At 37.9% G+C, this 24,345-nt stretch overlaps 1 protein-coding gene across 3 annotated transcripts; it reads left to right on the top strand.

The window, feature by feature from the left end:
- Positions 1-1,439: 1,439 nt before the first annotated feature.
- On the top strand, positions 1,440-22,737 carry ptp4a3b (protein tyrosine phosphatase 4A3b). Of its 3 annotated transcripts, XM_089117786.1 has the most exons (7): positions 1,535-1,566; positions 7,329-7,528; positions 13,875-14,452; positions 14,648-14,740; positions 19,369-19,499; positions 21,497-21,571; positions 22,211-22,737. In XM_089117786.1, exons 3-7 carry the CDS (start codon positions 14,348-14,350, stop codon positions 22,326-22,328), a joined length of 522 nt encoding a protein of 173 aa, XP_088973912.1. In that variant the 5' UTR covers positions 1,535-1,566; positions 7,329-7,528; positions 13,875-14,347; the 3' UTR covers positions 22,329-22,737. The 3 variants fall into 3 exon arrangements, with proteins under 3 accessions (XP_039536119.1, XP_088973912.1, XP_039536118.1); XM_039680185.2 differs by lacking the exon at positions 7,329-7,528 and having other exon boundaries at positions 1,440-1,566; XM_039680184.2 differs by lacking the exons at positions 1,535-1,566; positions 7,329-7,528 and adding an exon at positions 12,391-12,518.
- Positions 22,738-24,345: the final 1,608 nt, after the last annotated feature.

The following is a 24,345-nucleotide window of genomic DNA, read 5'->3' as shown; positions in this document are numbered from 1 at the left end:
CATCATCATCCATATTGCATGATGCAGAAGAATTCTGGGTCTCCTGCATATATTTTCTTCAACAATCACTAAATCAACAATTACAACTTACATTTGAAATCTCATTAATTGCATTCAGGAACTTGGAGTCAGTGTAAATAAAATGCTTTTTGAGTTTTATTCAAAATATGTTTAGCCTACTTAGGCTATATAGTTTAAATCAAACAATTTAGTAGGCTAGCCAACTGATGTGGACTATCCATCTGTTGCTTGACATATGTGAGCCTCAGCTTTTATTAGGCAATGACCTGCATAAATTCTAAACCAGACAGTCAGAGTACCTACTTAACCTATAAGGGGCGATGTAAAAATAATGACCTCATTACAGATAGCAGCCTAATGATGAATACAACAATAAGAAAGGACTTTTGTGAAATAAATACCTTATAGGCTAAATTATTATGCTGGATACCAGAGTAGCTATTTTTTAGTTAAAAAAAAGGATATATATCTCATTATATAGAAATATATGTCGATGACATGGTTACAGTGAGTTGCATTTTTACAATAAATATGAATATGTGTTCAACAAATTAGATAAATCCCACATTTCATGACCTGCTGACACATTTCCATGATGTTGTAGGCTACGCTAGATGGCGCAATATCAGCAGTATTTAATTAGATAAGAGCCAATAGTGGTTTTTGGCACAGGCGAACCGGGCAGTCGCTCGGGGTGGCATTTTTCATGACACATGGGGGGCGGCACGAGTAGCTATTTAAAAAAAAATCCTCTGCGCCGCCGCCAAGCACAGGGGTCTTCAACAAGTCGCTCGCGAGCTACCAGCTTGTGGCTTGAGGTAGCTGGGGTCGTTTACATATCGCGTCTTTTGCGCGATCTAATTCGTTCAAATGTAGGCGCGCGGGAAGGACACAGTTTGGATAGTTGTTAATAGTTGTTAATAATTATTACTACTTACATTATTATTATTATTATTATTAGCCTACTTACCTACTTAAATCATTAGGAGATTTAAGTAGGCTATTACATGAGTAGCTTTTGATTTAAGTAGGCTATTACATGAGTAGCTTTTATTTTTAAAAAGTAGCTCTCAAATGAAAATAAGTTGGAGACTTATAGAGCAATAGTCTAATGGAATTAGCAGTCACACCTCCTCGACTTTCTTCTATATGGTACACTTCATTCATATCACATACACGAGGCACTTATGTTTTTATTATAAAAAATAAAAAAAGCTGTGCAGCATTTTTTCTTTTGGGTAGTGGGTAGATGGGTAGATATTACATATAATAATTGCAACTAAACAAAAATATGAAATATGAATTTCTAACTCTATAGTCTTCACATGATCAGTTTTTTTAATCATGTTTGTATTAGCACAAATACTGAAATTATTCTAATGTCATTTTACACAACATTTTCTTCCCTCTCGGTTGCTCTGGGTGACGCTGCGTCTCCATGGTTGCAGCAGGGGAATCTCCGCGCTTGCGTGCGCACGCACACACACACACACACACACACACACGGATACACACTGAATCACATGGAGCGAGCCTGACAAATCTGTGAGTATGAAAAGGCTGTATGAAAATGACAAGAAAGTCGTTTAATATGACAAAACTATGTGTTTAACAGCTTTGTGTAATCCGGTATGCGCTTATAATCCGCGCGACTTGTATTTTTGACGGTGGAGAGCGCTCGCTGAGCGAATATTCTTATAGTTTGGGGGCTGTTATAGTCAATTACAATTCAATTTCATACATCGCACATATTTGCCATGGCCGACATATTATGCTGTGCATGTTGTTTCTACGCAATGTGGGAAGTTCGTTTGTCAAGATAAGTGGTCGTCTGCTACCGGCGTTTTCAGAACAAAAGCGTTGAGGGGCTGTTAGCGTTAGCGCGCTGCTAACGGACTGGAGGTATTTCTTTCACACAGCACCCGTTATATTAATCTTGTCTGTTCATATTAACATTCATAATTAAAGAGCTCGCAGTTAATTCACGTGTTTTTGTTCGGTGTTAGAAATTCAACTCGCTTTGTGTAGCTATGGAATGGGACACAGCTGGACGCCTATCAGCATCCATCCATCGCATAACGATGGATAAAGTAAAAGAAAACCTTTAATTTTGGACGTACATGAATATTATTTTGCTAAAGTGGAATGCTCATTCTGTTTTTAATTCCGTAGCACAATAAAAGCAACAAGTTGTGATCAAGCGCGGGTTGTGCGTGTGTGGTCTCTTTGTCTGGTATGGTATCTGTCCCCGGGCGCTGAAGTCTGTAAACCTTCGCTAATGATCATGCATGCACGTATTATTTGCATATAAGCTGTTATGTTCATTTCACTTTAAAAGCCTGATGGTTCAGTTCTGCATATGTGTGATTTGTGTTCTCAGGAAGAGATGTTCAAGAGCTCTTAACATTAACAGGTTATCACAAGTGAATGTTTCAGTATTTCTTCATAGCACATGATAGAAGTGTATTGCGAGCTGTCGTTGCCGAGATGTGATCTGTGTGAACCATTAGCTCGAGTGTTCAAGATATCTATTATTTTTTTGTTGGCTTTGGAACAGAAGGATGATTTCGGGTGCTTTTGCTTTAAGTTACTCTAAAACACTACAAGCATGTAAAAAATGTTTAACAAGACATTTGAGTGCATTAGCTGGCTTTCAGCGTGGAAAAGATTTTTTTTTTTTTAAATCTGTTTACATGTAGCTGTGGTGAAATATCCCTGTGGTGTGACATCCCAAACTCCATCTAAATCTTATTTTAAATAACATTCAGGGCTATTTTATTAATCTTTGAACATGCAGGATTTCTCTCCCTTATTTAGTTCATTTTTCGGAACACACAAGGAGATATTTTTGAAAAACAGTTTGGGAGACCACTGATTTCCATTGCATGGATAAAAACATGGAGATGTCTAGATGTTCCACACAAGAAAGAATGTCAGATTTGGAGTGGCGTGAGGTTAAGTAAATGATTACAATGTCATTTTTGGGTGAAAAAATGGCGATAAGCTGTAGTTCCCAATTAGGGGGAAAGATATGTTTCCCCTTGTATCATGTTAACCTGATATCTTGTTGATTTAACAGCCTTTTAATCAACTTACAAATGTGGAAAAATAATACTTACACAAGCAAAATGCTTCAAACATTAAAACTGGCTTGGGAACACAATCTCTGTACTTGTGTGTGGACGAGATAGCTTAGTCCAGATATAGACATTCCTGCCATTTAGTGAAGTGAGAGATTCGCAGAAAAGGTCAACTCGTGTGTCTGGTATTTAGCTGCAGGTGATATAAATGCTGTTCTTCTTTGAGTTTAGATTTAGTTTTAAATAACTTTACAGTATGATCCTTTGAACTTGCAAGTGGGCTTGCTATTACTACAGTGTTCATTTGATTTGCTACCATTATCTCTACCTGTTGTTCATCTATGCAAGCAATCATTGTGCCCCCCAACACAACCTCTGCTGCAGTGGAAATGCCCTATAGGTGCAAGCAAGAAGGGTAAGCCCACCTCTAATCAGTCAGGCAGGAAGAGTTTAGCCTGGGATGGGTTTCCTCCTACCTGCCGTGCACTCCAAGCAGCAGGTCACCATACCCACCCTGTTATAATGGAATGTTGGAAGAGTTTTTACTTGGCTCTGTACACTGAAGTTTAACCGCTGACGTAAGCTACCACCATGGGGCAAGTGGTGGCTTCCTCCACGGCAAGTGAGTTACTCCCCTTTTATTTGGAAAAAGTGAGTGAAGTTGGAATCTTTGTAAGAAATGTTGAGATTATAAAGGGGTGGGGGTGTTAATGTTTTCTTTGATTTAACTTTTTTCCCTCTATTTATGTTTCCCATTATTTTAGCACCACCTCTGCCTCCCTGTCTGTTTTCCATTTCAACACAGATGCTATAGTTTGTGTTTTTTTATTAGAGGGTTACTTCTGTTATTCAACCTGAAACACAGTGGGTCTAATCAAAGCAAGCTCCTTCATTCGAGTAAAGTCGGCCCCCAAGGGTATGTGACATTTACCCAGCATGCATTTACTGAAGCCTGCTGCTGGGAATTCCTCCCTGAGAACAAAGTCGTGCGAGACCAGAGTCTTAGAAACCTGTTACTCACTGCTGCAAAATTCTAGTAGTTTCATAGAAGAAATAAGCCGCAGGACTCCACCACTGCAATTCTGCCTGTCAATCAGAGTGGCTTCATCTGACTTTACCGGAGCTTGATAGTTTCTGGCTGTCTGACAACCACATAAAGAGGCGAAAAAGGGGAGAAAGTAGTGAAGGTTTCAGAAGTGCACTGTTGCCAAATAAAGAGTTCTCCTTCGATTCCCAATGGAACAGTTGTCCCCGTTCTCTTAAACTGGCATTTGAGGTCTCTTTGGGTTTAGAAAGCACAATACAGACATAGCTAGTAGTGTGTATACATATAGAGATTCACACATTGAGCACATTACTTTATCAGGAACCTTTTACTGTAGTGTGAACAAGGCGTTTTCAGTGATCGGATAACAATTGGATTGGACTTGACCACCTTAAATGCTGGTGTTAGAGCATTCTTTATGATCAGAGTGTGTTCAATTCACTGAAACCACATTCAGAGGGGGTCAAGGATGCATTCTGACTACATTGAAATCATCTCTGGTTACTTGCGTAACATATGTTCTCTGAATAGGGAACGTGTCTCCTCAGATTTCTCTGCCAAAAAAGAAAACTTGTCTGCAGCGCTAGGCAGCGAATGCAGCGTCTCATTCCCTATTCAGAGAACATAGGTTACGCAAATAACCAGAGATGTTCTCTTTCATCGGTTCACTCAACACTGCATAGCTTTAGGACGCAGTGGGAACAAAATACCAAACTCGCCAAGGTAAAGCGCTGCCATAGCTAACTGCCCGAGCGGTCCACATAGAACTTCTGCGGCAACCACACTCGCCACAGAACGGCCTACAGCGCATGCGGTGCTTGGTGACTCCAGATTGGTGGCTTTACAAAGCTTTTTGACAGCTTTAGGAGTCATTCCATTTCCTTCAGGACGTCCACCTGGTAGGCCTGAAGAATGGCCATAGAGTGTAAGGCCATGCCTGCCTGACCAACTACCATGTAGGAATTCCCTACAAGGGAGGAAGAAGTCCTACACGCTTTAGAAGGAAGGATGGGACACAACTTCCAAGACGGCAGAGCTAGGTGATTAGCTAATGTGTCCTCGACCGCTGGAATGGTGGAATAACCCTGCTCCACAGAACCCACGAGGTTGGTGAAGTCAGGGGCTGCCGCATTAGTCAGACGAGAGGAGAAAGGCTTCTTCCAAGATCTGAGAATTTCGTGATGCAGATCACTGAAAAATGGCAGCTTTCTTTGGTCTGGCCTAGAATTTGGGCCACTAAGAAATCTGTGGTCGAGTTTAGATGACTGTGACTCGCGGGGCTCGTCAGGCCAGTCGATAGCAAGCTTTTCCATAGCGTGCGAAAGCAGGTCTATAAGTGTAAGCCACAGTAGGCCGCGTTTCCTGGCCGCTAGGCGGGACGGTGGGGAGCGAGTGACTCCTCCTCAAAAGCCGTGAGCGGAAGCAGAAGAAGAGAAGCTTCTTTTGAGAAGCAGAGAAGCCCCACTTTTTTTGTATATTTATATTTTTGAATGACATCATATATTAGCTGCCTGTGTGTATGTATGCCATGCTCAATTTTTACTTTTTCTTAAGTTGCCACTGTGAGTAGGCTACATGTCTTCTTGAGACATTAAATGTATAGATATGAATTAGTTAGCCTTAGTTAGGCCTATGCCCTGTCGCTTTTGTAATGAGATTTCGCCATAATTATCCTGCTGTTCCTCAGGTGATGTGTGGGAGATCTGGAGACTGTGTCGCTTTATGTGTTTGGGGCAGTTGAGGGAATAAGGGGAATGACTGCTTCACAGGGTGATAGAGACATGGTGGTCAAAAAGAGAGAGTTGAACAAACTTGAGATAGAGAGAGAGAGAGATGGAGGACAAGCTGGTGTCTGAGCAGTCCCGGGGGATTCCTTGTGGCCAGTGTGAGACACAATGAAGGGAAATGCTTCCTGTGGGGATCCCATAGAGTTCTGCTACAACTGTATCTTTCTTATGTGGGAATAAAAAAACAAACAGTGGTCCACAGGGCAGTAGGGAAGCCCCTGAGCTCCAGTATATAAACTAGTTATCATGAGTTGGGGGGATTTTGAGGTGATGCAATATCATGAGAGATATCCCAGGGTACTGAGAATGCTCTCCACACTTTTACTTCTCTTGCAGTTTTCACAGGAACATGCATGTTGGACAGTTGATTGTATTGAACACAAAGTACTTTAACGTCATCTTGTGCTCATATTCAGATTGTTTAGATATGAATCAATCTGAAATCTAAACAAGTATCTGATTATGCATGAGCAGCTGTGGCCAAAAATGACTGTCCTGGAACCATGGTGACCCCTGAGAGAGCCAGTGTTTATACTGCTCCATCCAGAGTGTATGGATGCACGTAGACCTGTCATGTGAATTAGTGTGCGAGTCTTTAGAGTGTGAGGAAATGTGATTTGATTTTTTTTTTCATGAACAACAGGTAAACACGTTTTTTTTTAATTTTCATTTGAAACCATTATTCTTAGTGAATCAAAAACATACAGCATGACCAGTGTAGTCTGAGCCTTAAATGCATAACTCTTACTAACCAGTTATTTTTATATCTTATATTAAACGTCATTATCTTTATAAACACAAATCTGAATCCTGGTATTTTAAATGCAGCAAGTCCTGAAAGCACTGTTAGGATATCAACTAGTGGCGTGCGATCTTGATCTTTCTCTGTTGGCCGCAGATGTGAGACTATCTTTGGTGGGTCTGGTGTCTCTCACGCAGGTCTGGAGTAAGAGTGATTGTGTGAAATGTTTCAGTACAGGATGAGTGGCAGTAGACAGATGGGGCTGTCACTGGACTCTTGCTCTCAGAAGGAGATGGGCCTGGAGAAGTAGGACGTGTTCTTAAGGGCACACCCAAAGGGGCTCGTTATATTTCTATTATCCTTGTTAGAGTCCATGAGAACATCCAGTGATTTCCCAGAGACATGCAGTGATTGACAGGTGTGCCAAATGAATTTGAGTGTTGTTTGATTGGATGTTTGACTTGGGTATTGCTTTTAATAGTAGACAAAACAGTCACTTTCCTAGTCAAGCCAGTGCTGTGTTAACTGAATCTTCCAGTCATTAATCTTGTCTTGTAGAAGTCTTTGTCGTACGCATTGCGATGCACAGATTAATTTCAACACCCTTAATACAGCATTTGTTCTCCTATATATAAATTTGATCTCAATTGCAGGGTTGAACACCCGGCGTGGAGGAATCTTCATGGAGACTTTGCTTAAATGTGGTCTGCTATCTGGAAAAGAGTCGAGTTTCAATAGATGGTGACCAGGGAGCCTCCCAGCATGCACGTACGTGCTGTATCTGTCTCTGTTTTTCCTCCCCCCATCCCATGAACCCACACGCATAAGAAATGAAAGGAAAGCTTAAGGGAAGGTGAGATGCATTGCAACACTGTGTGCAACGTTCTTGCCTGACCCTTGTAAAGCGTTGTAAAATTGATGTATTTACTACATTCTGGAGAACGTATCCAGCCTTTTCCTGGAGAAATTACCTTTTCTAGAACATGCTTGGAATGATCTGATTTGTGTTTGAATGGGTCATGTGACTGGAAAGGAGATGATGGTCTCAGTGTTCTTATAGGGATTATGGCACTGCTCATAACTCTCTTCTGTTATGAGGGACACTGGGTCCTGCAGGTCAGAAGGGATAAGGATAAAAACCCAGATCTCTTGTGACACCACACGTATGGTGCTATAGAGAACAAACACCAATACATAGGCACTTCATTAAAATGTTTTGTAGTCTACAAAACATTTTAATGAAGTTAATGGAAGTTGTCCTCTGAAATCCAGCGGATGTTATTGATGATTCTCTGGACATTGCCTTGTGAAGTTGAGAAGTATTGCAAATCTCTGTGGCCAAAATTCCTCCAGTTTAGTTACAAACCATCACATTGGAATCACCCCTCCTCAGATATTTTCATATTTTAAAGAGAAGAACCTGTTTTAGTCTTAGTCAAAATATAAATTGGTTTTCTCTTGGTTTAGAATGGCACTCATTGAATATCTTAGAACGTGATTTCTAATTTTGTCAGTATGTTTACCTTTGTCTTAAAATGCTGGAATTGAGTACATGTACATCCATGTGTTTAATACATCCAGCTCTCCATGTTGTTTCGTTAATACCATATGCTTGCATTATGTCTGCTGAAAATCAAAGTATTGAGCCCTATTCATGTGGTATTGTTTTGCACCTTAACCGTTTCCTTAACATGTAGAGCAACATCATATATGCACATTTTTAAGACTCATCAATATCAGCGTAAAAACGTAGACGCATGATATGTTCAAGTTCAACTCTCGTTTTTTTTTTTTTCTTGCTCTAAACAGCACACATGTTTGTTTTGGTCATGGTGACCTTATCCCAGTGCACCGTGATCTTTTCATGTTGTTAAAGCTAATAGATGTCACTTATTTTTACAACCTGCAGCATTTAAAATAAGTACACTAGGTTCTCGCTAGGTGTTCATATATCTCAATTGGCAGACCATGATGCTTGCCAGGGTCATGAGTTTGAATTAGAGGGAACACTTTGAATGTGTATCTTGATGTACTGCTTTGAATAAAAGTGTCTGCAAATAAATAATGCAAATGTTGCCTAAATGTTCTGTGTAAGCTAACTTCCTTGTAGCTTTGAGGGCAAAAAAGTTGACCGGACAAATGTCAATATTAAAATTATATATTGAGTTGAGTTGAGTCACTATGTTGGAGGCACATGTTAGCTTTGATTGCTCATCTTATACAAAGCCCTAGGACATCTTTGAAGGAATGTGACGCTGGTTGTCAGTTTGCCAAACACAAGAGGAAAAGTTTGAAAAGTTTGAAATCGCATCGCAAAGTCATATTTTGTTATTTGCCCTTTACTTTGTTTTTGAATGTCATAGATTTACACCAGATGTTTAGTGTGTAAAACCATCAGTATGTGGCTGAAAGTAAGTAAATTTGTCCTCTTCAAATTTTGTTTTAATTATAGTCTGAGTAAATTCTGGGTATGGCATTCAAGGTTCTGGAATGTGTGTATGATTATTTTCTCACAGCTAATGATTTAATCCAGTTGTAAAATGCGAGACCTTTCTGTTTCCGGGTAGCTAGGATGCTCATGTTTCAAAACAAGTTCCCAGTTATCTTTAACTCCCGACCCTCTTCGTTTCGGATCGGGACTAAATTTAATAGGTGACAGCTGGCAGAGGTATATTTAGAACACAGGTGGCCACGAGAGCCTCAGTGCCCTGCAATTCCTCTCCAGTCAAGTGCTGAACCGAGGCAGAACAAAGCCAGCCCAGTCCTCAACGCACATTCACCTGTCAAATACAGGTTCAGTAGTGCCAATAGGAAAACACCTGCAAACCTGTTCATTCAACTAACACCTCCTGTACTGTTTGAGTAGTTGCCCTGTCAAATGTTTATAACCCCATCTCTGTCCTAAAGGAATCCAAAAATATATGAGTGTGGGAGTGTTAATGCCTAGTTATTTTGAAGAATTATGCAATCTTAAACAGCTTTAAAAGATCCTATTGAAATTTCCATTAGGCAAAACTAATGATGACCTCAGCAATCGAGAAATGCTGCCAGTGTGGCATTTGCTGGGCATTGGCATTAGCAGAGCATGCCAGGGGAGCCCTTTCACAGGGGTTACTTGAGCACAGCTGAGTGGGGAGGAGGGCGAGTTTTCCATATCACATCTGACCTTCAATAAATGTTGACCTCATTTAGCAGCTAAAGTTCCAGAAGTTTCCTAAAAACTCAAGTTAATTAGAACCCTGATATTTCTAGGAAATCTGATTATCTGAGACTGAGACTCTTAGTGTTTGGTTTAGTTCAGGTTAAGAACAGCCTGCTGGGTAAACAATCGGTGGAGAATTCTAGAGCGCTATATTTCTAGATTGTTCACTGTAGCTGTGATTTGAGCTTGTGATTTGAGCAATGTCAGAAGTGCCAGAACAGAAATTTCGATTTTTCTTACTTGTTCAGATGACATTTTCCGGTGAAAATTCTTATGTTGGTCATACTTCCAAAAAGAATAATCTGTGATTCTGAATGACAGTATCCACACCGGCACGGTGACTGACAACCTCAGTCTCCTCAAACATTGTGTTCATCTGCGTTTTTTAATAAAAAAAAATTAATTTGATTTTCATAATTATAATATTAATATATTCTAATATTTAATTCAGGATTTTTTTTTTTCAATTATTAAAATGGATTAATTCCAGGATGAATTTATTTTTTAATTATTCCAAAATGTTAAATTTCCAAATGAATTATTTTTTAAATTGTTAGAATGTTAAATGTGCTTCCTTAGCTTTGACCATATTCATTACAGCATGTTCATAGTGCCTTATTATTGCTTAAATAGATTTCTGTATTAGTTTTTTCACCCTGATTCTAGTCTGCGCTTTCTGCCTTGACGAGAGTTCTGGCCCAGATGAGTCATGCATTGTGTTTGTTGTTTGATTACTTGGAACATGTGCCCTTGATGATGTCATTTTCATTTAATCCTTCAATTAATTGGCCTTTTTGAAGTCAAGCCAGGACTTCTGGGAAAGAAGACTTTGCTGGGTGCCTATTGTGTAAACCTGTTTACAAACAAGCCTTGTTGATCACCAAGTCTGGTTAATTCAGAAGCTATAAGGTTCAGTTTGTATTTATTACATAGGGCTTGGAAACTTTTGGTACCTCAAGATTCGATTAAAACTTTTGCTAATATAAAACTGGTAAATGACATTTAAATAAATAAACTATATGACAAATACAAAAAAAAAAATACAAATTAAATCAACCAAGTTTTTCTAAGTAGCCTAGTTTTATTTAACATGTATTAAGAAATAATGTAGAAATTAAATAATCAAATGTTGAAATGAAATATATGAATTAAATATAAATAAGCCAAATTCATAATAAAGATACAAAAAAGGGATTATCTGCTTTTTCAAGGATTGACGCAAAGTTTAAGAAATGTACTTTAGAATATCGATTGTTGAAATGTGTGAATTGATGCAAATTGGCAGAGTATTAGCATCATGATTCATATGTGAATTTATTTTTTCCCCCAAACACATGTTGTGGGGACCCTATTGGAATTTCTCCGTTTATTTAGTTTGTTTCCCTTTTTCTCTACCCATGTTTTGTCTTCTAAACATCTCTTTGGCTAGACGCATAAATACCGATGGCATCTTGAAAACTAAAAAGGAACAAAAATAAAGCGTGCCACTGCCAGCAGTAAAGATTAGTGAACATTCTTGGTTGGAGTGATGTATATTTCCCTCAGAGCCAACAGAGCACCTGAAAACACACTGCACTACTGGGCAAAGAGATCTATCCAACCTTCCAGCTTTATGTAAAAGGATTTGGCTCAAGATGTGCTAAGCCCTCAACAAGAGTAGCAGGGTAACTATAGGGGTGGCAGTCTGTCTGTTACTCTGTTTTCTTATCTGTTAAGTCCTATGTGATGTGATTTACGTGGTTTAGGCATCAAAATGATATAACCTCATGAAGAAATAAGTGGCTGTCTAATTTTGTGGTTTCCTCTCCACTTTTGAGCAAATCTGTGTAGGACCTGTTTCTGTACGACCCGTTTCTTTCAACTGTATGAATTCCACCATTTGTTTCTCCTATCAAAATATAGCCTAACCTATATAGAGACCTTATATTTACGGGGACAGTTCACCTAAGAATGATAATTCTGTAATTTACTCACCCTCATAACATTGACTTCTGTGGAACACAAAAGTTTATTTTGAAGAATGCATTGGACCCCATGGACTTTCATTGTATTGATTTTGTATTGATAGTCCTCAAAATAAAGTCAGTTAAATGGTTTTGAAATGACATGAGGGTGCGTAGATTATGATATTTGAATTTTCGGGTGAATTATTCAAATTATTCATTATTCTTTACAGGCTGCCATTTTATATATTCTTTCCTCAGTCATGTTGTGAAAATATTATTAAATTAACTGGGCCGAACATGGAATTATGTGAGTTTTAAACAGCTTACAATCAAGTTACCTCAAGTTGTTGCTGCAGGGAACAAAATGTGTATAATACCTCAAAGCCTATGGCAAAACATAAACAAAGCGTGTGTACGTGGTTCTACCTATTAGGTTCATTGGCCATGCTATTTTTAATATTGTGATGGAAAGAAAGAGGTGGGGGGTGGACCTGTTCACTGCTCCCCCTAAGAGCATTACGAGTGCGTTTGTTTATGACATTAGCAGAGTGTGCTGTCACTGTCATATGGCAAGCCAAGGCAGCCTCGACTGGTTTAGAACAGAGACGGTTATCACGGATTGCAACTGTTCACTCTCCGCTGTTCCCACCAGAGCCCTGGGCTTAATCCCGAGCAGAACGCAGCCTGTCACAGAGGTAAGGGGGAAACAACTCTCACGAGTCATGGGGGAGATCAGACAGAACCGTTCCGCATGATTTTCTCACGCGTGTTATTGGGGGAAAAGAATGTAACTGAGCTTTCTTGGTGTTTTACTTCTCTTTTGAACTCGGTTGTGATCCTTTTTTTCCATGTGTATATGAATTTCAGATGGTTGTTCTGTCTTTAAAATGTTCTCTGTCGTTGTTTGAGAAGTTGGCATGGTGAGCACTGTATGTGCCGCTGTCAAACTGTTTATTGTGTGTAATTTTGAGTTGGTGTTCTGTCACTCTGTTTAATTTTTAATGAGATCTTTCACCCAAAATTGTCATCATACTCACCCTCATGCAGTTCCAAACATGTTTGATTTTATTAAAATAAATATTGTTAAAAGACTTCCGACATTTTTTTTGTTGCTTTTTTTGAACATTTTATAAAAAGTGAATAGTGCCGAGATATTTTGAATAAATGATAATGATTCTAATTAAATTATGTACATAATCATAAATTGTGATTTACAAGTATATATTTGTTTTAGTTAACTGTTTGTCCATTTAAATCCTAAATCCATTACCTTAAATGTATTTCTTTTTTTGGTTTCGTTTCTACATTTCCGTTGTTTCTACGTTTTCTTTGAAACCTTTCTTCAAATGTGCCAGATTCAGGAACTTCTATGGCTTCGTCTGATATATTACATAATTGTGTTATTTTAACCTATTTGTCCATTTAAATATCCTGGACCGTTGCTTTATTTAACTTCTATATTTACATAATTTACTTTTTTTATCATTTATTCTTTGAAACTTGTTTTGGAGTTGCCTATATTATATTATATTATATTATATTATATTATATTATATTATATTATATTATATTATATTATATTATATTATATTATGTTCACAAAAGTCATTTAACCCTAATTGATGGAGTGTGTAGCTTTGCATTTCTTAAACAACCATGCAGGAAGACATGTCATGGCCATATTCCAGGATGACACTGTCAAGATTCATCAGGCTCAAATTGTGAAGCAGTGGTTATGAGGGAGCATGAAGAATCATTTTCACACATGAATTGGCACCTTTGAGTTGATGAATTTTCACCTTAAATTCATTGAAAGTCCTTGGGCTGTGCTGGAGTGCTTGGCTCTTCCATTGTCAATACAAAATCTTAAGATATAATATACAAAATATAATATATATAATACACTGTACTCTTGCATTGTCAATACAAACTCTTGATAAAAAATGGATGCACCTTTATAGCAATTTTTGATCATGTCCGGTTGTTGCATGGTTCGTCCGCTCATTGTCTAAAATGTGTTAATTTTTCTTTCTTTCTTGTTCTCTTAACAGCTTTCTTCTCCAGCTTCTTGTTTGTTAATGGAGTTCCGGCAGGGCAGCGGTGATTACTGCCACGCCCAACATCGCAACGCATGATCACGGGTGAATACGCCCGGAATCTGTCCCTGAATGTCCAGAGTAACGCCTTCTCTGCTCTTCTCTTGCTGGTCTTTCTGACTGACCACTTTGTTGTGCGCCAAATGGGTTAACCGGCATCGAGGCACCTGGCATTTAACTACCGGACACTTTTCCACCTGTCTAGTTGCCAGAGTATCGAGAGGAAGAAGCCAATTTGTTTGAAGAGGAAGACTCTTGTTGGCTCTAACTTCCCAGAAAGGCAGCTTTAAATTGTATATACTGATTAGAAGTGATTTATCACGAGGGATCCTACAAATCACGGACACCTTCACTGTGATCTTCTGTAGCTCTGTGGATTCTGGCCCGGACTGGGTGCTGTGTTTACTGTAGAGTGGAGGGACACCAGCATGACCAAGATGAACCGTCCGGCTCCTGTCGAGGTCTGCTACAAAAACATGCGCTTCCTTATCACGCACAACCCAACCAATGCAACGTTAAGCAGCTTCATTGAGGTGAGAGACCATTCAAACATATGCAACAGATTATTTTGAAGATATGAAAGACCATAAACATTTTTCACTAGTTACCGTGGTGTGACGTTCATTGCTGCAGATAAATGGACAGCAAGCAAGAACAAATGAAAAACATTTGTTCAAAATCCTAAATGTACTCTGTTGAGTCGAAAACTCAAAAGCTTGTTTCCTCAGGATTTGAAGAAGTATGGGGCAACAACAGTAGTGCGTGTGTGTGAAATCACCTATGATAAGACGCCACTGGAAAAGGACGGAATTACTGTCATGGTGAGATATATTTCTTTGTCATACTACAAATAAGTGTCTACTGTGAAGTTTTTTTTTTTTCAAAGTAAATGTTTCTTTGCGGCCTCCTATGCAGTAATTTCATTTTTATTTTTTGAAAACTTAGACTTAGGTTTTGAGTAATATTAAAACTAGATTGATAGACTGATAATCGCCAATAATTTTTTATATTCATTCATGCATGCTTTTTTACACTGTTGTTGATTAATGTACAGATAAATGCCAAAATCTTGTTCCAAATTAACTTTTGGAAACATTCCACTTTGTCCTAAGTGACTTAAAATGTATTATCATTTTTTTTTATCAATATCCGAAATTAATGTGTCATAAGAATCTATCAGTCTAGTTAAAATGAATGTATTGTGTTAGTTAGAAACTATATATTGACTTTGTAATTGACTCAGTGTAATACTAGCACTGAACATTTTCTTGGCTTTTCTGCCTTTTGTTTTTAGATGCATTTTCATCTTGCGCCTTCTGTACTGTGAGTGTGTGTGTGTGTGTGTGTGTGTGCACTGTCACCTGAATATAATAATCCTGGACAGTTTCCTGATCATGAGTGTGTCACTCCACGCCATCTGTACTTTAATTAACACGTCTGCTTTACTGCAGCGATGCTACTGTAATTAGTGGTAGTCTAATGCAGGTTTTTGGCTTCCTCTGACATCAAGTACAGACTGTCTGAATTCATATGTAGGATGAGGTTTGTTCTGGTCAGCAGAAACCACATCTACACAGCCCTGCAGCACTTCTATATTTCTGGAACACACATGCTGTATGAATTGGCTGCCCAGTCATGTGATATGATGTCAAGTGGAGTGAGAGGAGGTTTCTTTTTTGTCTGGTGCTCTGAAGGGAGCTCTACATTTGAGGATACAATCCTATAACGTTCTGCCAAACATCATATCTTTCTCTGCCTTCACCTTTTTTTTTTTTTTAAACTACTTGAATCCAATATCCACATGTGTTTTCAGTTTGGCTCGTCAACATTTCCCCGTTTCCATGGCAGCCACAGGGGAGCTTGATCTATCTCCATCTGAGCTTTTTATTAAGACTCATACACCCTTGTGCCCTTTTACTATTAAATGATAAGATGTATACATGATGCTACATATTTAACTTTGGTTTCTAGAAGAATTCTAGAAATGTAGCTGTCTAAGGCTCCTAGATTGACCTGAGGTCATAGTGAATTTATCCAGCATTCTGGTGCATCCCAGGCTTTACTTTTAGAAACTGTAACATGCATGAGAAGCATAGCAGAAACACAGTTATGTAAATCAACTTCCTCCATGGTGCCATCAAGAGAAAAGTCAGTTTCCGCAAGAGAGAAACACTCTTAAACACAGAGCCTGTTTGAAACATTGCTGCTGTGTGTTTACATGATGTAAAGCTTCAGTCCATGGCTCTCCTTCAAAAGAGCATGGAGCTTGTTAAAAACACGAATGCGTTCATCAGGATTTAGTGCTTTTGTTTTAGACTCAGGATCAACTTGAAAAGTGTACATGGTTACTTAAAGCTGAAATGTGTACTTTCTGTATCACTAGAGTCACAAAACGGAATTTCAAAAATTATGACTATTTTCAAATGGGTTTTGCAGAATACTCCCCTGCCTGATATTGGTTGGAACAAAACTGATAGCCCTGCCCCAAAATAATGCCATTGGTTGAGCCAGTGTTGCTGTTGTCATGCTGGTCAGGATACTTAAACAAACAGAGCAATGTTTTGATTGTACCCTAGAGCCACAGTGTTTATACTTTTTTCTAGGAAATAAACTTACAAATGGCTTACTTATGCTGTCATGTAAAGAAGAAAAAACTGTAACTCAATTTTTTTTAAAAAATATATATTTTACAGTCTTTTAGACTGTTTGGTAAAGCTATTTTCAGATTTAGAGAAAACATTTAAACTACTGCTCAAAAGTTTGAGGTAAACAAGATTAAAAGAAAATACTTTTATTCAGGAAGGATGCTTTAATTTTTTAGCAAAAGTGCAGTAAAGACCTTTATAATCTAACTAAAGATTTCAATTGCAAATAAATGCTGTTATATTAAATGTTTAAAAGTGGCCACAGTTTCCACCAAAACTTAATTAACACTGTTAATACAAAGAAATGTTTCTTGACACACCATATCAGAAGCATGATTTCTGATATGAAGGATCATGTCACAGAAGAGATTAATGGCTGCTGAAATTTGAAACATTTTTATTTTACAGTATATTCAAATAGAAAACTGTTATTTTAAATTAAAATTGAATAATATTTCACAATATATTTTCATTTTATTTTTTATCAAATAAATGCAGCTTTGGTGAGACTTCTTTCAAAGACATTAATAAATCCCCCCAAAATTAGCAACCCCTAACTTTGGAAACTTTATTTTGTCTTTGAATGTGGTATAGTTGTCATTGCATTTTTCAGCTGGTGTAGAAGAACGGTTTAATTTAGAAAAAAATATACTTTACCTTTAAAGGTGAAATGTGTAATTGCTGCACCATTTGCATTGGCGCAAAATGGAATTGAAAAGTGTCTTCCATTGTTTAGCCAAACATCCTGCTCAAACTCTCAATATTGATATAGAATTTCATATGTCAAACGATAATTTGAATGGCATAGTATTTGCACTTCTCAACCTGTCAACCTGATAATCGTTCCTTTAACTTGACTCCTTTGCTCTTTGTTCTCTCTTTTTTAATTTGTGGGCTGTTTCTGCCCCAAACACACACACACACACACACACACACACACACACCACACACTTCTGCTCTTCATAAGAGGTGATGAGGCAATGGCTTTGCAGGGGTTCAGAATGGGATTTCCTCTACATTTCAATCAAATCCAGATGGTTTTAAACAGTCATCCTCCACACTTTTACACCGTTGGATCGGAAATGTTCTTTAAACTTGATGATCCCATTTTTCTCACAGAAGTACAAAAAGTCTAAATGCATGATAAATCATAAAGTAAAAATCATACTGAAACAACCATCTAAACTGTTTTATAATTCATAAAAGATCATGAACCATGTACATGTTTAAGTTTATTTGTTATGAGAAAACAGATCTTTTGACATTTGTCTCCATTGTCCGTATCTAATTCTCCAAAGTTTAAAGGGATAGTTCCCTTTTAAATTATTTTTTGCTATGTTTTAGCTTCCCTCAAGGGCATCCAAGATGTAGGTGTCTTTGTTTCCGCAGTAGTTTCAATTTTGGTATTTTTAGGTCAAACCGTTCTTGTCTGTCAGTCAAATAATGCAGGTCTATCAAAATTGAAACTACTGCGGAAACAAAGACACCTACATCTTGGATGCCCTTGAGGTAAGCTAAAACATACCAAAAATGAATTTCATTGTGAACTATCCCTTCAAGTTTTAAAATCAAGACCCCTTTAAAGGAAGTAATGAAACTGAAGTGATGGTTGACAGCAAACAGGTGCCTCAGACCTCTCCTGCTCTCTTGTAAGCAGAGGCTCGAGTTGCTGGAGGAATAGCAGGCATCTGATTCAAGGAAAATGGCAGGGCATTTTCCACTATTAAGCCCCACACTTCTGGTTCTGGAGTCGGTGTGCCCTGGCAAGAGTACAGAGCACTTCCATCTTGGAATGGACTCCAGGGAATTAATAGCCTACTGTTGACATACCAGACAAGGAGGGGCCTATTAACCTCTTAGTGGATTAAATGTTATTTTTAAACCAGGAGATTCTCATAGACGGTCCTTGTAGAAAATGGTCTCAACCCGCTCCCTGTAAATGTCCCCTTTTCTGAGAAAGCAGCAATTCAGAACACCATGCTCTGTTTTTCAGTGTATTTTGACCCAGCTTATTTGTGTTTTTATTTAATACATCATTCATGTTCAGTCTTCCATGAAAGAAAGAAACAAGTCATTAACATCTTCATGTGAGTCAGATTGTGCCTGGACTGAATGTGTTTGTTCTGATCTGTTAATGCAATTATCAAAACTCAGAATGTTTCTCTGAAGCATAGAGAGCATGTGACAGAGCATCAAACCATCGGTCGAATCATAAAATTGTAAAGAACATAAGAAATGGACAAATTTAAACTGTTTGACTTTTTTTTTTCTTCTGCTGAGCATAAAGGAGACCATTTTAAGATGTATTTTTTGCAACACTTTTGTGCGAACCATCCCTTTAAATACCGTATGTAAACACTTTGATAAAACGGCTTATTGAATGCAATGTCTTCTTAGTGACAATTCCCTGTATCTCTCTTACATAATATTTCTGATGATTCAGCTCTTGCACATGGTGATAAATCGAGCTGTTAGTGACGGATCTGATTGAAGTGCTGGAGTTGACAGGACGAGTGAACGTGCCATGTTTGCCGTTGCAGAACTTGTAAAAATCACACAGGAATCATCAAAGGGATTCACAAGCTGCTGTGAATCTGAGATGCACTCTGAAGTATTATAGAGCACCACCTGCTGGTGGTGGTGACCGAATCGTTTATTTCATTCGTATCTGCTATTTTGTCTCTCTGTCTTTCCCTTTCAAGGGGAAACAGATGTATAGTTATCCATGTATATAGTCATCCATTATGTAGAGTTATCCATAGTTATAATAGATATGAACTCATCCTTCTGTTTCTCTCCCTCAGGATTGGCCATTCGATGACGGTGCACCTCCTCCTACTAAGATCGTGGATGACTGGCTTAGTCTGTTGAAGAATAAGTTCTGTGAGGATCCAGGCTGCTGTGTGGCTGTGCACTGTGTGGCCGGACTGGGCCGGTGAGTGAAGGAGAACAGCATCACATCACTTCATCCTGTTATCACAGACGTGCTGCTAAGTCCAAGGCTATAGCCACCCATGTGGTATGTTAAAAATGGAACAAATTGAACTTAATCAAACCAGTGCTGCGAACACACTGAATCAGTGTGCTTTTTTAAAATATTTTTTTGCTCTAATATTTGCTCAGTGAGGAATGATCTCAGAACAACTCACTCCTGCTTAGCGGCTAAATATTGCCCAGTTGTATCGGTTACACTCACCTTGGTAAATGTAAATGATTATTCTAATTGGAAATTGCCGGAACTTTCAAAATGCTAGAATTTTGTGAACAATTTTGGAATTTAGGCTGTTCAAATCAATGTTCTTACTATTAACTGAAATGAAAAAAAAATCAATTGAAATGAAGCTAACTAGAAATAAAACTAATAAAGTGACAAGCGCAAAAACTTTGCTAAAACTTAAAATCCAATTGAAAACATAAAAGCTAATTGAAAATAATTTTAAATACTATAATAGTATATACATAATAGTATAATAATATTGGTTCAATTGGAAACATTGATTCCATAGTCCTTGTAATTTCCCAGCCTGCAGTTGTGGCTGTTCAGAACTTGTAGACGTGCAAATGCTCATCTGAATTTGATGGGTCAGGCTTTATGTGGCTCGTTTCTCTCTCTTAAAAAAATTCTCAAACTTATCAACCCCAGTTCCCAGGATCTGTTGCTCTATTTCCTTCAGAATGCAATCATGGATTGTGTGTACTGTGTAATATCTCTGGCAGAGCTTTAAGCTGGCTTGAGTTAGTGTTGTGTTTGAGGTCTGTTTACATTTGGTTTCTCAATTTTTTTTTTTTTTTTGCTTTACCCCAAATACCCCTCTGCGACAGGCCTCTCATTCTTGGCCCGTGTCCCCTCCAGGTCAAACCCATTCTTTCTGCCTGACCGATGTGTGCCAAAACCAACCATCCTCACAATATTAATTCATGTTTATTATTGGAGGCACAAAGGTTGACGTCCGAAGACGAAACGGGAAGCTGATGATAAGCAGCTCTTTTAATTGCTCCTCCGTATCTCTTTTCAGTATAGAACCCTGGTGTAGTGTCGGTGTTGCCCTCTTATCTTGTCAGCTGTCAAAACACACAGACTTTAATTAAGTTGCGGTGCACAAGATGTCGAGCTAGACGGTCAAATGCAGCGGTTTCTGCGGGAGTGGTAGGCTAATGACAGTCCGGTTTACCCTGCCTGCCCTCCTCCCACTTTGACCCCTGACCACTTCTGCCGACAAGTTAAGCACCAGCCTCTCTGACGTAGGTTGCAGCTCCTATGGGAGCCCTCAGCAGTTTTTGACAGGGAGCCAATGTTTGCTTTAGTAGGCTGAGTTTATTTTGTTGCACATTGGAAGGGGGCACACTCAGTGGAGACTTGAAAGCTGTACCAAACGGTAAAAATAGACAAAGTCGCTGACAGGGATGGAACACACTTTAAAAAATAAATAAATAAATAATAATAATAATAATAATAATTATTATTGTGTTTTAGTAAAACTGGGATTTCTCTCTGTCTCTCTCAAAAATAAAAGATTTATAAGACTCTATAGAGGATTAGAAGGCTGCTTGAAATTCATAAACATCCAAATAAATGTCATTAAAGTGAACAGAAAATTCTTGCTTCATACTCAACCTTATGTTCCAAACCTGGATAAAAGTTGAAGAATGCATTGGTTTCCACAGCCCAAATAACCATTTATTTTCATTTTGTCTAAAAGAGCAGTCAACCATACAATAGCTTTGTGTGATGAACAGATAAGGTAAGGTAAGTAGTAGAAAAATGAATCTTGCCACTCACATAAATTGAACATACTATAACTGCAAACCTGTTCTCACATCAATTAGGTGGTATCCTTGCTGAGAAGGGTTAAATGTTCGCACACACATAAGCTGTTTGAGGTGATGCTGTTTCCTGGAATTAAACACTATCTGTGTGTGTTTATGTTGCAGGGCTCCGGTGCTGGTGGCTTTGGCACTTATAGAGAGCGGGATGAAATATGAGGATGCCATTCAGTTCATCAGACAGTGAGTATACATTACAGCTAACAAAACATCACCAACACACTGACTGTAGCAACATTAAACAATACCCAATCAATACATTGAGTGATACACTGTGTACAGTACAATCACAATACTGTAAAATATACAGCGCTGATACATGACATTTATTGTGCAGTATTAATGCATTACAGATAATTATACAGCACAAACTAATTATTGCACATCATACAGTCCAGAAATTATGCATACAATGTGCACTGATGTGTGTGTGTGTGTGTATATATATAATTATATTGCTGGTATATATAATTTTATGATATATAGCTCCTAATAGTTTAATTTAACATAAATTAAATTGTGTGTGTGTTTACATTAAGATAACATTTTAAATAAAATTTAAATTTATCATTTTATAATAAAAAATGATATATATATAATTTTATGTATATATATATATATATATATATATATATATATAAATTTATTTCGACCTGCTATGAACTGTACTCACCGTTCAACACCTGTTTAACATCAATATCTTAGTGTATGTTCATATAGTTGTAGTAGTAGTAATAATAATTATTATTATCATTTAAAATCACTGATCTGACATTAACATAACTGATGGGTATTTGTTGTTGTTGTTTTTTTTCCACATAGAAAGCGCCGGGGCGCCATCAACAGCAAGCAGCTTACGTACTTGGAGAAGTACCGGCCCAAACAAAGACTGCGTTTCAAAGACCCACACAACCACAAAAGCAAGTGCTGCATAATGTGATCTGGTCCTACTAGCCTGCATCTGAAGGAGCAAGTCACACATGGACTAAACCGGACTTAAATTACCAACCTAGTGCATTTGAACTCTTTCTACTTTCCAGGAGGGGTATTAATCCCCTTTTGGTGTTTATGTCAGACCCCTACACACAGGGTCTTTACCAGCTCAGGGCTGTGAAAGGCGAGCCTCTTGAATTTTGTCTTTACACACAAAACCCCTATCCTCTGTGTTCACAAATGAATTGAGAACACAAACACACGCCAATGCATATTCGCATTTCGCACACACTCAATGCTACCAGCCATCACACTGTACCAGCAGCACACAATCCAAAGATGGTCATGGCCACCTGCTTCAACAAAATCACAGTTGTTATACTCGCGCTTTCGTATGAAACTGTTTGACTACCCTGTCTTTCTCTCTGTCTCTTTTGTCATTTTGAAGTGTCAGAATGCATGTTGCTCTACATTTTTGGGGATGCGAGTGAGTGATTTAACCTTGTTCTTTTTTTCTACCTTATATCATGAATCTACTCTGGGATTCGAGTTTTACACCACTGGCTCTTTATTAATAGAACTGTGGGCATCTAGATGGATAACATAGCACACTTTGACAAGACTTCCAGGTTTTTGGATGTTTTAGCTGCTTTCAGAACACTTTAAATATCCAGCTTATCTGAAACCCGGTTGTGCCGCAGAATGAACTGAGAGAAATCCACGAGTGAGCGCACTTGTAGATCTGTAGATTTGTCTTAATTTATCAGCAACCACAAGAGGGAGTCCTCACACTACATGCTTCAAATGAAAGATCTTAGCATATACGTACAGAATCTTTGAATTTCAATAGTTTTATTTATTTTTTTTGTTGTTTGCGCTCAGTGCTCACAGGTGGCTATTTCTCAAAGACATAGTTGTACTGTGGACACTTTAGAATTACAGAATGAACTTTTGAGTGAGGCTAAACCTACTTTGCGTTGGTCATATAATGGGAAATAAAATAAAAAGCAGAACTAGTGGTCAAATATACACCAACGGAGGGAAAAATTTAACGAATCTGTGTTGGTACTGAAATGATCTCACATGCTTAGTCAATCTGCTTCCATTTTGGATATGAAATGCGCATAAGACTTTGGATCTGGGATAATCTCACATTTCTCTACCTTTGAAATCAAAAGCTAGTGAAGCAAATGTTAAAGAAATATCTAATAAAAGAGCATTTTTGCATAACTGCATCTTAAAGACTATGAGAAGGATACGCAAATTGCACATATTATGGATTAAATTATTTTCCAGTTATATTCACTTAATCTCATGATTATCTACAGAAATAATAGCAGGAGGAATGTTTTACAGGAACATGCAAGCTCACTTCAAATTAGAGCTTAATACAGGACATCAGTTGTTAATCAAGTTTGCATTTCTGGTTATGACTAAAAAAGGTGTGAATATGCAAATCAGTTAAATGTTTCTGTTGCTCACATGTATAAGGGCTTCTCTTTTATACAGCCTCTTTAGTCACTTTTGTTATCTGGAATGTTTTGTAGGGTTGTTGTCTAAATAATTCTCAGAATGTCTCTGAAAATGGATATGATCAGCACACTAATAATCAAAGGAAACATTTTTTTTCAGGTGAGTGAGGCTCAAACTACATGCCACGTCTCAGGTTTATCCTAAAACTCATTCATTCAGAGTCCTTAAGATGATGACATCATCCATAGGAATGTCCACTTTTTTAAAAACTTTTTTTCACGTGTTCACCCTTTTTCTTCTTTTCTTTTGAATAAAACAGCAGAGCTGAAGACACTACCCTTGACATTGGATGATATGAAGAGTTCAGATGCAAAAGCCTCTAAATGCCATTTAAAATTTTCTTCTTTAATGATGATTTTTATCAAACTTGTATATTTAAGTTCAGTAATTTCACTTAAATAACAATTAATAGGTAATTATCATTGCCATTTAAGTGAAATCACTGAACTTAAATATACAAGCTTGATAAAAATGATCATTCTAAAAGAAAA

Source organism: Pimephales promelas, chromosome 12, assembly GCF_988280905.1.
Source record: "Pimephales promelas chromosome 12, fPimPro1.hap1.1, whole genome shotgun sequence".
Classification (NCBI taxonomy): domain Eukaryota; kingdom Metazoa; phylum Chordata; class Actinopteri; order Cypriniformes; family Leuciscidae; genus Pimephales; species Pimephales promelas.
The sequence above is the reverse complement of the archived record's forward strand: the minus strand, read 5'-3'. Positions and strand labels throughout refer to the sequence as shown.